Genomic DNA, 17,536 nt, shown 5'->3' with positions numbered 1-17,536 from the left:
ACATGTCTTAACTTGGAAAAGGAAAAAGCCCTACCTTCTCTAAGTTAAGGTTGATAAAACCTTTATTCCCCCAAAGTTTGAACAAAGGAGACATGTAGAAAAGCTCCCCTTCTTTCTTTATATTCTGTATGGATTGCTTTGTATAGAGAAATACACTGGATTACCTTGGTTCATGGGTTTATGGTATCTTTCCATATAGGTTATGAGCAAATAGTTCTTTCTAATTCTTTGTTCGGAGTGCTCCATTACTAGTAATTATTAATTGGTCAGAGACCTTCAATGACAATTAACCACACCATACACTGACTTTTTGATGGAGAATTATAATGTTTCTAGAATTGGAGATCAAAGGGCAGGTTGTACTTTTAGGCAATAATAAAAATGAGCTTCTAACAAATAGAAGCTATTAAGCAATAAGGAATAATAATACAATATTTTTTATATTACCAGTATTGAAATACAAAGTGCAAATAAGAAGTTAGCAGAGATAATTTACAATGCAGAACACAGTATGCAAAGTACCCGAAGAGGCCGCAAACTGCCATTTTTTGCACAAGGCCTCTGTGCACTGTTTTGGAGCGCAGAGACCTGCTGCTAGCCCCTAGAATAAAGAGCTGACCCTGGGGCTCAAGTGTTTGCTAGGTGAGCACTAAGGGGAATGATCTTGCACCCTGGAGTAAAGTAAGTGACCTACACTTTTCCTAAAATCATGAAAGGCTAAAGGGCTAAAATGCCTATATTTTGAAATGACAATTACAAGGTAGGTTCTCATTAATAGTCAATAAAAGAAAGCTACCAGATCATGTGATAAATTAGGAATGTTTTTAATAAATGCATGATGGTAGACCATTGCAACTGAATTTAAATTCAAAGGGGACCTGTCACCCAGACATAAAAAGCTGTATAATAAAAGTCCTTTTCAAATTAAACATGAAACCCCAAGTATTTTCATTAAATAAAACATACATACCTGTTCTAAATGTATTTAAATATTTGATCTGTCAATCATGTATTGCCTGAGGGATAGGGGCAGAGCAGAGGCAGTCAATTACTTTCACTTTCCATTCAGCACTTCCTAGATGTCACTCACATTTCCCCATTGCTCCCTATGTTCTAAAATGTTGTGGCCTGTGCATGGGTATTGGTCCCCCCTTCTGGGCACACACAAGATTTTGGGGTGCTACCAAACTTTTCTTAATAACAGTGTCCACAAAATGGTGCCTGCCTGCTTGCTGTGATTGTGAATTCCAAGACTGAAGGAAACAAAATGTAAATAATTTTTATAATGTAAGTAATGTTTATTTTGTTCAATCAACATGATCGAAATGGATTTGGAAGGGTGACATATACCCTTTAAATTAGTATAGCTGTCCTAGATAGGTTTTCTGATATTTCACATAACCTGGAAACATTAGACTAAAATGTAGTGTTTAGCATGAAATGTAGGAGGTATGATAGTGCTATGCCAGCTGAACACATTAAATATAGATCATCAACGCCAGATCATGGCACCCAGAGGCCACCAGCATCCCCTAGTTTAGGATCACACGCATGCGCATCCATTTATCTCACATACGGAGCAATGGGAACAGGACGCACTGAAGTTTTCTGCATGTCCAGTCCCCAGTGCTCCATATGTGAGTGAATTTCAGGTGTGGCTGGGCAGCATGCTGCCCCTAAATGTGTGCCACCCTAGGCCCGAGCCATTGGGCTTCACCACAAATCCAGACCAGTAGATCATGTAAATAAAATGTACAAATTTAAGAATTTCATCATGCAAAAAAGCACAGGGTACACTTAAACCTTCCATCTGTTTGCCTGCCAACCCTAAATGCAGCACATTTGTAGGCTGGCGGTGTGCTGTTGAAATAAATTATTGTTCTGTTGCTATCAATATATATCCTGTGACAAGGATAGGGCAATTGATACTTATCCTGCTGCATACAAATTCTATTTTTTTCCATCCACTGCAGTGTGAATGTACAGTATGTTTGACTCCTAGAAAATCAAAGACAAATCCAGTGTGAATGCATGTGCAGAATATTAAGTCTGCTGAGATATTCATTATGTGGCCACACAAAGCAAGGCAGCACAATATTTCATTTTGAAGTGGGAGGCAGCAACCCCTAACACGAAGTGCATGAGCATTTCATATCCTATCTGCTCAATGGTGCATTTACAGAGAGTGCTATCTCCAGCCAGTCTCTGGATGCATGTGCAACCAGCTAGAACCTAATCTGAAGTTAGATTCCTCAGGTTTCATATACATGGCTGGATATCTAAAATAATCCACTCATCTGAAGCAGGAAATCAACTAAATGAAGAAAATGGATGATATCTTTTTTAAGCTAATGATGTTTAGGGCTCTAAAGCAGCCTGGGGCCACGGAGATGCCTACATACCCTTTACCCCTCAAAAAATAACTGTTAACTATTAAGGGAAATTAATATTTTTCTTTAACTGAGACATTACCTAATACAAAGCACAGTTTATATTGACAATTCTCTCCCTTTATACAAAGTAAAAATTGTAAGATATTAATTGTATTTTTGCCAAGAACATCCAGTCTCGGTCCACAGGTTGACAGAGTATGCTGGGAATTGTAGTTCAAAAACAGCTAAAGGTCATTAGGTTGGATGTCCTTGACCTACGTGTATGTCATTTCTTACTGAAGCTGGGACAGGAGTATTCTCAAGGGTTGGGTTTCCTTTTTACCTTTATATGTGTATACTCCTATGGAAATAAATGTTTGTCTAAATGACAAAGCCCCTTTAAATGTACAGTTTTGGGACCCTTTTAAGTTTAGAAAAAAACATATTCAGTAGTAAAGGGGATGTTTTACAAAGACCAAAGTAAAAGTTTGCAATTCTCAGTATTAGGATAGATTAGGATGTAAGGATAGTCACAGACAATAACATGAATTAACCAGTTCTATCAGATGGAACCGAATGAACTAAAGCCTTTTTTTACAGCCTCAGTCACTATGTAACAAATCAAAATACTGGCTACTGGCCACAAACTGAATTCTTTTAAAACAGTCTATAAAACCATTTATCCTAGTTCTTCTTTCAGTTTTCATCACAAGCCCCATGCTGTCCTCATATTAAAGATCCCTTTCCCAAAGCAGGTTAAGCCACTTTCATATTAATGCTGTGAAGCTAATGATAAACATGCTCCTTTAACATCTGCAGGCTTATAAAAGTTAATGAAAGCTTGGCCAAAGGTAACAGCATAGTAGCTCCACTTGAGATGAAATTAGTTTCAAGGGTCCCCTGAGCATTCACTGCATAATAAAATTGTGCTATAAGATTGTAAGCTCTATTGAACAGGGCCTCTTTAACTCTTGTATGGGCTACTGTTTGTATTTTTGTATGTAATCTGTAATTAAACCTATTGTACAGCATAGACTGCATATTATGTTGGCACTTTATAAATACGTGTTAATATCAATAACTATTAAAATTGGGGGGGTCGATTTAGGAAAGAACAAATCAGGGAAATCAGGATTCCCAGCAGTTCAATCTTTTTTAGGTACTATCAGAACTTTCCTGACTGTCAGGAAAAATATTCAAATCTACACTTGTCAAAGTTATTAAAGGTGTCAGTTGGTCAGACTGTGCCCATTGCCTATGGAATATACCACTCAAATTATTAATCCCCAATGCAAATCCAATGCAGGGTTTAACATTTCGGACAATTATCTTTTGCTCTGGAATGAATCGTTCGAGCTTGGAATAATTATTCTCTCTATCTTTTTACACGCTGGTACTGCTCATAAAAAGCTAACAAGATTTAAAAAATTAGGCCCTTGGTTAGGGAATGATAATAAACTTAACAAGATCTCTTTTTGAAACTCAGCCAATATATTTTATATGTCTTCTGAAATAGTGCACCACGTCATTGCAGTATTTATCATTACCCAGATTCTGCATTTTCACTTGTTTGAGGCTGTTTTGCTCGGCATTGCTGGGAACCTGAAGATATTTGTTGCCAAGAAGTATTTTATTTACATTTGTGGAGCAAGAAAATTGGCACTTGATCACTTGAAACTATTAGGCTGCCTTCCCCACCCCACGGAAGGCCAAAGCTATCCTGAGGTGGGGGAGGGGACAATCAAGTTAAGATTTAGGGGTCATTTATTTGCTGTCTTGGCTATTGCTGGACTATAGTTTAATTGCTGCTAACATCATATATTCAAATATCCTTAAGCTGAAAATAACAGGAGAAGGGTCTCAGACCAAAATTTGGAGGGGCGTTTAAGTTAAAATATCTAAAAACCATTTACACTATATTTTGAATTTTAGATAAGCAAAGTTTACCACCCATATCCTTTATTGTGAGATATGATCCTATACATACCTTTATATTTAAGGTCCAGCCATGTTACAATGAAAGAAAGATCAGAGGCTTATATGCAGGCAAAGTACAAAAATTGGGAAAGTTTGTAACCTAAGAAGGTAATGCAAAAAAGGGTGAAAGGTTTGGCACTGGTCTAGTAACCCATAGCAACCAATTACCATTTACAACTCTAATAATTTTTTCCTTCTATGTAATGTAAACCATGTGACATCCCTGCACAAATGTCATTTTGTTAATGGATCTCTTCATCAATTATAGTTATAGTCTAACAATCGATTTGGTAGATGCAACTTAATAGATCTTAAAGAATGGAAGTAAATATTAGTGGGACATTCTGCATGATGTATGAACAGTCCCAATATCAGCGTAGAGGTCTCCAGAGAATAATTTGGGTTAAGTCCTAGTTCATCAACACAGGTTAGATGTAAGAAACAAACTGGCCAACAAATCAATTCCATTGTTGTAGAAGGCAAGTTCCAGGGTCACACCAACGTTGCAGCCTCCTTTACATAAAGAGATCAATCTCCAGTCATCTAAAAAATATAAAAAAAAGAAGAGGAGCATCCCTATGGGGTGTACCATTCAACATTAATTAAAGATTAAAAAAAACTTAAATAAATGTTAAATGGTTCACACCATTGGTGTGTTCCCTTTTATATCTTATATATAGGTAAGTAGGTAAGTAATACCTAAAAACATCATAGTTGTAGTCATACAAACATCTACATACAATATTTCTTGTACTAGACTAGATTGCTTCTAAATGATTTGGTGCTTGTTCTTGTGTATACTGGAACATTTGTTTGGCAGAATACTTACTTAATTCTACTAGATACTGTATATCATGACCTGGATGAATGGGAATCTTCATAGACATATTGCAGAATACTTATATTCATACTTATATTCATATATTCCATGCTTTCTTTACAGATTAGCTCATTGTCAGCCATGTTTACCCAAGAAGAGAAATATGAGCCAGGCCTGCACAAGGAAATCTCCTATCTAAGAAGTGAATGTAAAAGACTAAGAATCCATAATCACCAACTCAGTGAAGAAAACTATAGTCTGAGGGAAGAGTTGTGGGACATTAAGAGACAACATGAATGTTCTGAGACAAGGACAATGCACACAGCAAGTTATAGAAGTCAGTCATAAAATTAATTCATGTCACAGAATATTATCTGTTATTATATGCACCATATAGTTGTTGAGCTTGATATGACTTTGTGCAGCATATCAAACCCTTAATAACCTGCCTTAGTTGCCAGCAATGCTGTATATTGTATGTCATTTAGCAAGACTATACCATGATATGGTGTTTCAGGTTTACTCCACATGTTATCTGAATATAGTATGAAAATAATATGCTTGGTAAACTACACCATCTAGGTTCATTTATAGTACTGTGAGTTTAACTTCCAGACAAGTATATGAATGGAAAGTGCAATGTAACACAAGCATATAAGCATCATTGTTTATAGTTTCTTATCATTTTTACAGGTGCTTGTCTAGATATAGAGGCAGGTAGACACTGGATGGATTCTTCAAAGAACAAACTTTCCAAAAAAAGTTGGCAGCCAATGAATGGCAGGTAATATTCTGTAAAGGCAGGGATATTCCTCTCAAAATAGATTACTCTTTAAATGAAAGTATCCATTTAACATAATAACAGTGTCAAATAAAATCTTTATGTGCCACAAAACTTGATGGAGCCCACTACCAACCATGTTACCACTAGAATGAACACACTAGAATGAAAAGATGATCCCAAACTGTTTTTTCATTTCTAGTCTCTTGTCCCAAGTAAATTCTGTTCAGGCACCTTACACAGGCCTAGTCTTATACATAGACTGTACAGGAACAGGAAGGAGAGTAAAAGTGACCAGCTGCTGTGCCAATTTAAGATGGCAGCGCCATATATTACATCTAGGCTATATACTGCATATATGTTCTATATACTATCCTATATACATAACAGAAGCTATAGACCTGATCTATCCAGAACTAATCCTCCTTCATGTCCTCTGCCAGCAAACAAGAGATAGATCAGATAGATATGATAAATCATAACTACTCAAGGTTTCAAAAAAAAAAAATTGTGTTGCATTTTTCACAACATATTTTTTTGCTAATCAAGAGGAAAAACCCACAAATTAGAATTTTGATAAATCAGCCCTGTAGTGTTACCTGGTAGAATGGGTGAACAAAGCTTAAACATTCTCTTGTGTTTTTATTTCTTGAAGAATATGCAATAATCCATTTGAAACTTTAGAACTTCAACAACACAATTACAGTTTCTATAATGTTTTACTTACTGTTTAAATATGTAACTGAAATATGAATTCCAGTTGGATGTGGGCAGAACTAATAGCTGGAAAAGGGTACATTGTTCCCAGAAATGGTTAGTAGATATGTGCATGGCCATTTTTATGCACAGTTGAAACATTAATATCCTCTGCTCCGGTTAATAAAGGCCATTGTTTTTGGCTCCCACCCCAGTGTTAGACTGTTCTTGTATTCCTCCCGGCTATAAAGGTTTATGGAAGCTATTTTACGGAAGCTAACTTATCCCATTTCTTCATTATAAGATTCCAGCAGACCAGTCTTTGCTTATGATTGGGCATTTAAAACCATGTTAAATGTCTCCTGATTTCTGCATTTGTATTCCAAAAACACGTTTAATGATTTGACCTTACACTGCTGGAGGTGTGAAGCTTCTCTTATGGCGGTATTAGTCTTTTCAAAATTCAGTGCTTATGAGAAGAATTGATTAAAATGCAAATGTACCTTTCACTGACCATATCAGCCATCAAGAAAAGCTTTAGTTAGACCTCATAACAAAGTGCCACTTTGACTCCCATCTCTCAACTTTTAGTTTTTACAGGAATGATTTTAAACAGGATGGAACCTTTTCAAGATGCAAAGCAACCTTAGGTTCCATGAACATAAAGGAACCCTGGGAAAGTAAGTAGTCAGAGTAATTTTCTTTTACATGCAACAGTGATTAAAGAAGGGGCACAGGTCTCAGACTGCTGCCTTTTCTAATTATTTTACTCTACCTATGCAAAATAAACTCATTACACAACTGACCTGAGAAGTGCTAACCTTTGCATTCGATATAATACATAAACGAATGAAATTATTGAAATGTGGCAGCTGAATGCCTTTTACAGTAAATGATCTACATACATGATTTCTCTGTTGTTGCTAAATTCTAGTTTTGAAGGAACAAAATGAGACTTTTCCTTTATACGCTGACAGGGACATTGAAGAAACTTTATGGCCGGACACATTTAGAAATAGAAGGGTACTAAATTTAGATGCTGTTTTAAGTGTTATGTCCCAAATTTATTACTTCCTCTTATGTATTAATTAATACTAATTACTATTTATTTGTGCTTAACCTAACTTCTTTGCATTAATCTTTTTCACGCAGCACATCCTTGAATAAATCAGTTGCTAATCTTTCTTTTTGTTGGCCTGATGGCCATTTAATGCTTTCTTCCCTTATTTTAGGATAAAATCTGTGAGATCACTTGATGCAGCAATACTCTCAGCCTGGTGAATTATGGGCTTTCTTGTTCTGCAAGTGATAAATCCTGCAATTCTCAACAAGCACACATTTTATCCTTTCCATTCTGTACTTTTACACTCCAGAACTTATACAGAATTGCAGTTTTTCACATGAAAAAGTTTATTTGCCTACTTGTAGTTTTGGTACAATTGCTCGTAATCAGGACTTTTTGGAAAGTCAATACTTAAGTGCTGATGGGAAAGATAAGGGGAACTTACAAAATTTTCTGTTGGGGCCAGCGCAGATTTAAAATCTGGTACTGCCCAAGGCACACCTTTCCTCTTACCCTAGTGGCTCATAAGCAGTACAGCATGTACCCATCATTTAGGAGAAGGGTACCTACCCTCTCATCCAGTTGATTTAGCTTAAGTATCTGGGGGGGGGGGCAAAATTAATGCAACTGTGTGTGCATTTTGTTGCAAATTGGATGCAATTGTGAGGAAGTGTGCAAAAAGAAAAAAAAGTGTGTGAAAGAAAAAAAAATCCCAACTTTTCCATTTTATAGTCTTCTGAAAAGAACACTTTCCATACTTAAAAATGGGATGCATATGATGATAGCATCCAATTGCACTTTTTAATCTCTCCAAGAGATAAAGGCAGGTAACATGTCTATATATATTTTTATACTGCTAGAAAAAATGTCTGTAACTTTTTTAAAATGAATTAGAAACCTTTGACAACCAGTTTTTCTCATGACAGTGTTTAATCTTTTTACTGCTAATGATGAAGCTTGTTATGATCATTCAGAGTTACATAGACCCCTAGAAGCCATGACATTACTCAATTTCTGACCGCAAGAACCATAGACTACAGTGCTATCCTTAAATGGGAAGATCTATATCTGAGTGCATTGAGGAGCGACATAACTTAATACTGGCACAATGTCACAGAATACAAAAATTGTACAAAATTGTGGACACTGATATCCCAGTTTAGTATACAGTATGTAGGTTTTCTCCGCCTTTACTGCAGTGTATTATGTTTTTCTTTATTCTTTTGTTAAAAACTCATTGTTGTTTCAGAAAACCTTGAGGAACGTGCTAAAAGGAATTCTTCTCCGGTTTCACTGCACAGTAATAACACTGATATCCTAATGATGGGCTATCAGGAAGGGACACCTATCCTTCTTTCTGAAACAGACATCTATGGTGAGACTACAATGCATTTATACATAACATGTTTGGAGAGTAAAACAACTACCACCCTAGAACAATAAGAATTGTTGCTTAACAGAAATCAGCTCATTAAGTTACTATAAAATCTATATATGTCTCAGGAATAATTGGCACTTGAGTTCTTGTATCTACAAAGTGACAGATCTATAAACTAAAAACTGTTCCGTGCTGTATTAAAAGGAATATTGTACAATTGCTCAGAGAGATATTTCACCAAATCAACAAGCATGAGAAATCAAACAGTACTTAATTAAATAGAAGTGGTAATTTTAACCCTGTAGTAATCTTTATGCAAGCACATTTTGAAGTGCTAATTTTTAATCTCACATTTTACAAGACCAGTAATTATTTTTTAAATGCACAATTTTCAAGAAATCATTTGACACAATGACATCAAGAACAGAAGACATAACAAAGTTCCATTTATAGGAAAATAATTTACAATATATCCATGTTGATTGTTGACATTAACCTTACCTTTTATAGGCAGCAAATATGAGGAAATCCAAGAACTGAGTGATGATGACTTCAGTTCTGTTACTCAAAACACGGCTAATGTCCATTGTGTCTCTCCGCATCAGAACTATTCTCCTGAGCCTTTCTGTAAAACTGAAAGCAGTACGAGGTATTGTAAATGTTTGCTTTAGACTAATATATATATATATATATATATATATATATATATACCTCTAGTTATAAGTTAGCAACAGTTTAACCCTTGGTGGATTACTTGCTGTGCAAGTAGTTAAGCACTGAAATCATTTTTTGCTTATTGACATGAAAATAAAAAAAATATATTTCTGCCCCAAGAAAGACTTCCTACAGACCACATGGGTGTTTTGTCAATGGTCAAGTTTGATTTTTCTCTCAATTCGAGTTTCTTGGTAGTTCAAAAACTTGAATTTGAGTTATGTTTCGAAAACTCGAATGTCTGGTATTTATTAAGCACAAAAAAACTCAAAAACTGTAACACTTTGCCATCAAAAAGCGAGTTTCTATAAAAGTCAATGGGAGTTGTCCTAGGTGAAGTCAAGCCATATGTTCATTTCAAGTTTATGAGCTGTATTCAAGTTTTTTTTATTCACACCACTTTTCCACTTTAATAAAGAAGTGAAAATTCGATATGCGAGTTTATTCAATTTAGAAAAACAAACCTGAATTTGCAAATTAAAAAATAGATAAATAAGCTCCTAAGTCTGATAAAAATCATTTAAATATTAAATACACCCAACAGGATTGTTTTGCCTCCAATAGGGATTAATTATATCTCGTTTGGGATCAAATACAGAGAAAAAGGAAATCTTTTTGATTAAAATAGACTTTATGGGAAATGGTCTTCCTGTAATTTGGAGATTTCTGGATAACTGGTTTCTGGATAAGGGAACCAATACCTGTACTTTTGTTTCTGTCTCTACTTCTATACTGGTATAAAGAGCAGTGTGGTCTTATTTTTGGCAATAGAAATGTATATAGACAAAGGCACAAAGCTTGCTATTTGTTTAGGACTTCTAACAAGTTGGGGAGTACTTATGTTAGAGAAATACACATTGCTGGCTAATGTTTATATTTAGTATATACTTTCTCTTCAATATTTTCTAGACCTTCAGCATTAGTATTACCTCGACGCCCCTTTGCTCCAAAAAGTATCGCTGACTTGAAAGTAGGAGACCTTGTGAAGTTCTCCCGTCCAGCAGGAAAAATAAGTAAAGGTACCATCCAATACAAAGGCTGCCTTCCCGGCAGAGTAGAGGTTTACCTTGGAGTTGAACTGGAAGGCAGTGAGGTTGGAAAGCATGATGGAATTTTTCAAGGAACCCGCTACTTTCTCTGGTGAGGATTTTTTTCCCCCACAAAAGTAATAATGATGTTTGATTAAGGGATCTCATTTCTGGTGCCACTAAAAACACTTGAGAGCAACTTTAGCAAATTTTAAAAAAGTTGTTCATGTTTTTTCATTTTTGGGTATTTACCTTTAATCTTGAGAAAGGCAGAAAAAAAAATTGACAAACAACTAAAGAATCTTAACTTGGAAATAAGGGTAGAGCACCTAAAGAACTGTCAGTTTGGGACATTTAATGAGATTCTATGATTTCTATAGAGATATGCATTGCGTTTAAAACAAGCATGTTTGTGCTTAATATAAAACCTATGATGGCACAGTGTCATTGTATGTCTGTAAAGGCAGAAAACCTAGACACTTGTTCTAGTTAAGATAAGCTACATTAATGGCGCTGATGAGTTCAGTGACCCTAACAGTAAAAAAAAATACTTGTGAGTTTCCATAGAAATCAATGGGAGTTGTCCTAAGCAAAGTCAAGCCATATTTTCAAACTCATATGTTTAGAGTTTTTCAAGTATTTTGAATCTGTAAACTCGAAAAATTTGAGGTGTTTATTCAAACAAGTTTTTCTTATTAATAAATAAGTGAGCCTTCAATATGCAAGTTTATTTGATTAGGAAAAATAGAGTTAAATTCACAAACTCAAAAACTGATACATAAGCCCAATAGACTTAAGGAAGTACAGTGTATTTCTTGGTCTTCATGGAGTGCAGGTAGAACCTGCCAAGCAAATACAGTGCAATTTTGAGTTTCAGAACAAAGTGGCACATTTTCTCCTCTCCATTAAATTTAGCTTCAGAGATCTTATAGCAAGAAATCTTTTATGCCAGGAGTAATAATTCTAATGTATTATTGAATGAAAAAAAAAGTCTGTTATAGAAAGTCAAGGAAGAAAATATAAAATCTCAACCCTGATTTTTTTTCCCCACAAATTTGAGTTTTGTTGCGTTAAAAATCATGAATTTGATTATTGGTTAAAAAAAGCAAATTTTCAATATTTATTGAGCAAAAAAACCCGCAAAAAAACACAAATTAAAACTTTGATCAGGGCCTAGGGTAGGCAGAAGAGGCAACTGCCTAGTGCGTAATGGTGGGGAGGCGCCAGGCAAGCAACTCTTCTTTAACCTACCTCTAGTTTCTGGCCCTTTCCCCCCACTGCAGCAGCCCTGGCAACCTGGCCTCCCTGTGTGCATGCATTGTGTGCTCGTTTGCGCATGTGCACACATGGGGGGGGGGGCTGGTTAGGGCGGCCCAAGCCAACCAGGTTGTCTAGGGTATCGGGAAGCTTGCAAGGTCACGTAGAAGTCAAATTTCAACTATTTAGTCAATTTGAGTTTTTCAAATTTTTTCCGAGCTTTGTGAACCATTACAAATTATGTGTATATATAAATTTCAGGTTATTTAATGTAGGAAAAAATATGAAAATTACACAAATATTTATTTTGATAAATAAACTAGAATAAAATGAATTGTGTTTGATTCTAGGAATGAAACCTTTACCTAACTGGTACATCACTCCAAATGTTGATGCAACAAAAAATGCATTTTTTATACTGAACATTATTTCCAGAATATAGGATAAAATGCAGCATACACCCAATTATATGTTTTTTTTGCAATGCTAATTATTGTTCTTTATTCAACAGTAAACCAAACAAAGGCGTGTTTGTCAACTTCAGTAAAATTATAATGGCATGGGATTGAAATGATGAAACAACAAGATCATTTGGAGAAGACTCTGTTAGAAGTGGCCAATATCTGGGAACACTATGTCAATATGAAGATGTCTGTTTCAATGTAGCTGTTACCAATAATTAATCAGATAATTATGGGTTTATTCAAATAAACATTCGCTTTTTAGGTTTTCTAATAAGATCTGTGCTTTTATTTGAATAAATACAAAAGAATATACAGAATCCAGCTAAACAAAAACAAGAAACCAACTAGTGCCGGACAACCAAACATGCCGTTTTGTTCATAAATGACATTTTATATTTTTTACATTTTAATATGCAAAGTAGGCTTGGGTTGAGTATCTGGCTTGTTTGTGTAGGATTTGGTATTTGAAAAATCATGGAATTAGTACATGCCTAGAATATATTGCTATTTTTAAAATGTCAAAATGTTCCTCTATTTTTCAAAAACACTACAGCATACTCTATATTTTCATTTGATTTCAGTTCAGCATAAAACAATTTATACACAGTTTGTGCCCATACAAATAAAAAAGATAACCAGGTGCGCTACAATATAACTCACAACCGTGCTGCTTGGCCTGTGGGCTGTATAATCAAACTGTATGTGAATTAACCACTAAGAGCCCAGTTTGATGTTGTTTGGACTTTTGCAGTCTAGGATACTATGTAACTATAGTACAGGTATGGGATCCCTTATCCGGAAACCCATTATCCAGAAAGCTCCGAATTACGGAAAGGCCATCTCCCATAGACTCCATTTTAATCAAATAATTTAGAATTTTATAACTGATTTCCTTTTTCTCTGTAATAATAAAACAGTACCTTGTAACTGATCCCAACTAAGATATAAATAATCCTTATTGGAGGCAAAACAATCCTGTTGGGTTTAATTAATGTTTTACTGATTTTTTAGTAGACTTATGGTATGGAGATCCAAATTACGGAAAGACCCCTTATCCGGAATACCCTTGGTCCCGAGCATTCTGGATAACGGGTCCTATACCTGTATAGTACAGTGCTTCTCACTTGCTCTTATGGAGGCCAAACAAAGTCATTGCTTCTCTTATGTAAAGAGCCAGTCAACTCTTCCACTGCATTGAAATGGCTTCTGGCTCAGTACCTTGTTACTTAAAGGGGAATAAACATGAAATGTAATATAAGCTTCATCATCACACTGAAATAAAAAACTTTTTAAATATAATCAATTACAAATTTGGTACCATTTCTTATATTTAGAGAGTTTCTTATATCACAATGACAAAGGTTATATTTTCATTCTCGAGATTTCATTTCAAGAGTTCCTCTTTAAATTACTTGCATAAAGGAAGCGGTGGAATTAAGTCTGATTTGGAATAGCAAGCTTTTAGCAATAAATCTCCTCAATAGGTGCCGTATAACACAAAACCAGAACTACCACATATAAGGTGTTAAAATGTTGCCAGTGCCAGTGGATCTGTCAAGGCATCGACAAGGGCGCTGGGAATGTAAAAAAGTGATTCTGTTGGTTTGTAGTGAGGCCCTTTTGGTGGAAAGTCTTTTCATGTTAAACACTCTTTTTACATTTGAGGATGATAGAATTTAGTTACACATAAAAAGGAAGAAAACATGCGCGGTTCTTCCGAGCATTATGAGACACTTTCTTTTTCACACCACTTTACACCAGGCATAGCCTATTCAGGTGGCGAGAATTTCTGGCATCTGTATGAGGCGTTCTCCTCAACCCTAACGATTTGTTTGTGAATCCACACGTGTGGCTCTACCTAAGCTGATCAGAAAACCCTGCACTACACTGATGAGCCCCAAGAAGGCGAAACTGGTCTGTAGTTGGGAATCTGATCAGCTATTATCCTGGCTTTTGCTTTAAAAACACAGTGGAGGAACTTTAGCCTATAGGATAAACCCATTTAAATGGGATTTTCTCGGAGTCCTTTGGAATTCATTCCCAGAATTCCTTATATTGCCATAAATATGGTAAAGGTTTGCACTGTGCAAGTGAACATCCCTTTTAAGCCTGAAATGACTACATTACAATTACAAAACATAATATGGTGTTTGATATTTTACTGTTATTTGTTATAAATGTAGAGCCCTAAAAGTTAACTGTAAGGCTAACACCATATAACAATGCAATTTTCTATGGATCTTGTCTGGGCAGTTCAACTTTTTGTATGGATTGTGATATTGAGGCAGTTGGTAACTTTATTTTTTGCAGTATTTGAAATAATTGCCTTTCTATTCTGCTTTTCTCCAGCTTGAAATATAGACTGTTATCTAGTTGTTGGGTGTCACTGATCTAACCAACAAGAACCTAACCAACTTCATCTTGAAGCTTTAATGTTAATTTAACTTATCTTTTGATTCATTTCCTCTCCTTATTCTGTCTTTCAAACCACTGTTTGTTTGATAGGGAAATTTTAATCTAAAGTTCAAATTCATAATAGAGAACAAAAAGTTAAATATTAAAAAAATACATTTTAAAAAGCAAAAGAAAAAGGCCAGTTGCAAATAATTGTAGACTGGTATTTTATCCCATACTACACTTCAAGGGGAAATACCTCTTTAACAGGCAAAACACATATTTCTAATATGACTCTTTTCAGGAATAATGAGGAGGTTATCTTTTAAGCTGAACTAATCAGGGAAATACGGTGGCGGGGGGGCACCCTATAGCTAAGATCTTATTCCTTGGGGGTGCCAAGGAGTGACTTTTTTCTAATGTACCAGATACTGGCGCTGATGGTATTGTGATTACAATCTTCTGGATCTGCTTAATGGGACTGAACCACTTGCCTCTTGAATGGGATCCCAGCATCTTCAAAATTGCCAATTGAGCAGATCCATATATGTTTATTAACTGTAGACAACAATATACTATCTGGAATTCCACCATAAAGAATAATCAAAAAGTAACAAAAAATCCACGGATTTATTTCTCAACTTAATTAGGGAATATAGTTCACACTTTTCATTTCAATGTTACACAAATGAGCATATAGCAAACAATTACATGCTTGAATTTTGCCCGTGAAATAAATATGTGCTGGAATTGTATACAGTAACTGTAACAGAAACAATCAGAAAGGTGAAACAACTTACAGTGATTAAGTTCTTCATTACTTGCAAAGTAACCCTGACTAAAGGAGCCAGACCATGTGACGATTTTGAGGAGCAAATTAACAGTGATGTTAAAGGAATACTGTCATGGGAAAATGTGTTTGTTTCAATACACATCAGTTAATAGAGCTTCTCCAGCAGAATCCTGCATTGAAATGTTTTTTTTTAAAGCACAAACAGATTTTTTTTTTATATATCTAATTTTGAAATTTCACATGGGGCTAGCCATATTCTTTATTTCCCAGGGTGCCACAGTCATGTGACCTGTGCTCTGATAAACTGAAAGCAGTTCTAATGTGTAGCGCTGGCTCCTTCTGAAAGCTCAGACTCAGGCACAATGCACCGAGATGGCTGCCTACACACCAATATTACTAAAAAAAAAATACATTTGTTAGTCCAAGAATAAAATGGTATAGTGAATTATTTGCTATGTAAACAGTGTAATTTAGACATAAAATGTATACGGTAAAAATCCTGACAGTTTCCCTTTAAAGGAAATAAAAAGGTCATTGGTTAATGTCTTTCAGACTCAGAACATCACAAATCTAACACACTGTTATGTTAGATTTGCAGCACTGTCACAGGCACAGGAAGCAATGTCAGACTGACCGGTAAGTAAGCTTTATCAGAAGGATCTATGTAAATAAAGCCATAAGCACTCACAGAAACGCTGCAGAGAGTCCTCTATCAAAAGAAACACAGGATCTTGTCTCATTTTTTGTAAACATGTTCTTTGGTATCAGAGTCTGCGCAGCTCTCTCCTGCTCCCGCCCCCCATAAGGATTCTTAAAATTTACTCCCCCCACCCCCACTAGGAGTGTGATCTGAGGTATAATGGCTAAAACTGCAAGCAGGAAGCTATGAAGACCAAGCTAAAATGGCAGCTGCAATCATAAACAGAGGACGCTTCAAGGACTCTTTACTCAGGTATAGTAAAGCTTTCTGCTGAATAAATATAGCATTCTAGGTGGGACTAATGTGGCGAATTGGCAGCAAAATGCCAAAATTACTTTTCTTCTCCTTTAATGTGAACTATTAGATTTGTGAATGTTGTACAAAGGTGAAAAACCCCTTCAAGTCAAAATTTTGAAATCACATAATTTCACTAGAAGGTCATCAATAACACTTGCAGTTTTCCAGGATCAGAGTGAATGCTTTAATGCCTAATAAAGAGTTAATCTCAAGCTGCAGGCATACCTTCAGTTCTCTCAATAGTGCCCTTAAGTCTTCCAATATTTCTCCCGTTCAGATTATCAGAAGCCTCATAGGAAAAAAAAAAACTCTGAGCTGTAAAGAAAGTTCCCATAATGCCACGCTCCTGCACCAAGACAAAGATCGATGTACATGCTCAGTTTGTAAGACTATGAGGAAGCTTCCTGCTGATTGGCTCAGATCCACATTCCTAAAGGGGGAAGGGAGTTCTAAGCATTCTTGAGGGAGGGGGGAGCAGGAGAGGGGAGAGAGCTGTGTATCTCAAGCACAGGAAAACAAACAGACAACAAATCCTGTTTCTTTTGACAGAGAACTCAGTGCAGCGTTTGTGAGTGCTAGGTACATCAAATGTTTAACACATCAGACTTCTGCTCACCACTTACTTGTAGGCACCATAGCTCCTCAATCCCCAGCTGCCCCATGCCCAGTATAGTCCACAAAAGCAGACATCTACCTACATCATTTATTGTGAATCAGAAACCAAAAGGTAAAACACACACCATTATTAAGTATATTGGTGAGTATGGAAATTCATTGAGTGAGTATGGATCAGAATTGTTAG

General features: G+C 35.8%; 1 protein-coding gene across 1 annotated transcript in view; it reads left to right on the top strand.

Moving 5' to 3' along the window:
* The window catches only part of LOC100495307, a 28,371-nt gene extending 15,547 nt beyond the window's left edge, over positions 1 to 12,824 (top strand). The window contains exons 6-12 of the mRNA XM_002933809.5: positions 5,293 to 5,506; positions 5,863 to 5,953; positions 7,238 to 7,326; positions 8,959 to 9,084; positions 9,598 to 9,736; positions 10,711 to 10,941; positions 12,598 to 12,824. Coding sequence (XP_002933855.2) covers positions 5,293 to 5,506; positions 5,863 to 5,953; positions 7,238 to 7,326; positions 8,959 to 9,084; positions 9,598 to 9,736; positions 10,711 to 10,941; positions 12,598 to 12,655 — 948 coding nt within the window. The 3' untranslated portion in view covers positions 12,656 to 12,824. The remainder of the gene's footprint in view (positions 1 to 5,292; positions 5,507 to 5,862; positions 5,954 to 7,237; positions 7,327 to 8,958; positions 9,085 to 9,597; positions 9,737 to 10,710; positions 10,942 to 12,597) is intronic.
* Positions 12,825 to 17,536: the final 4,712 nt, after the last annotated feature.

This window comes from Xenopus tropicalis, chromosome 2 (genome assembly GCF_000004195.4).
Source record: "Xenopus tropicalis strain Nigerian chromosome 2, UCB_Xtro_10.0, whole genome shotgun sequence".
Lineage (NCBI taxonomy): Eukaryota > Metazoa > Chordata > Amphibia > Anura > Pipidae > Xenopus > Xenopus tropicalis.
Note: the sequence above shows the minus strand (reverse complement) of the source record. Positions and strands in the feature narration are given on the sequence as shown.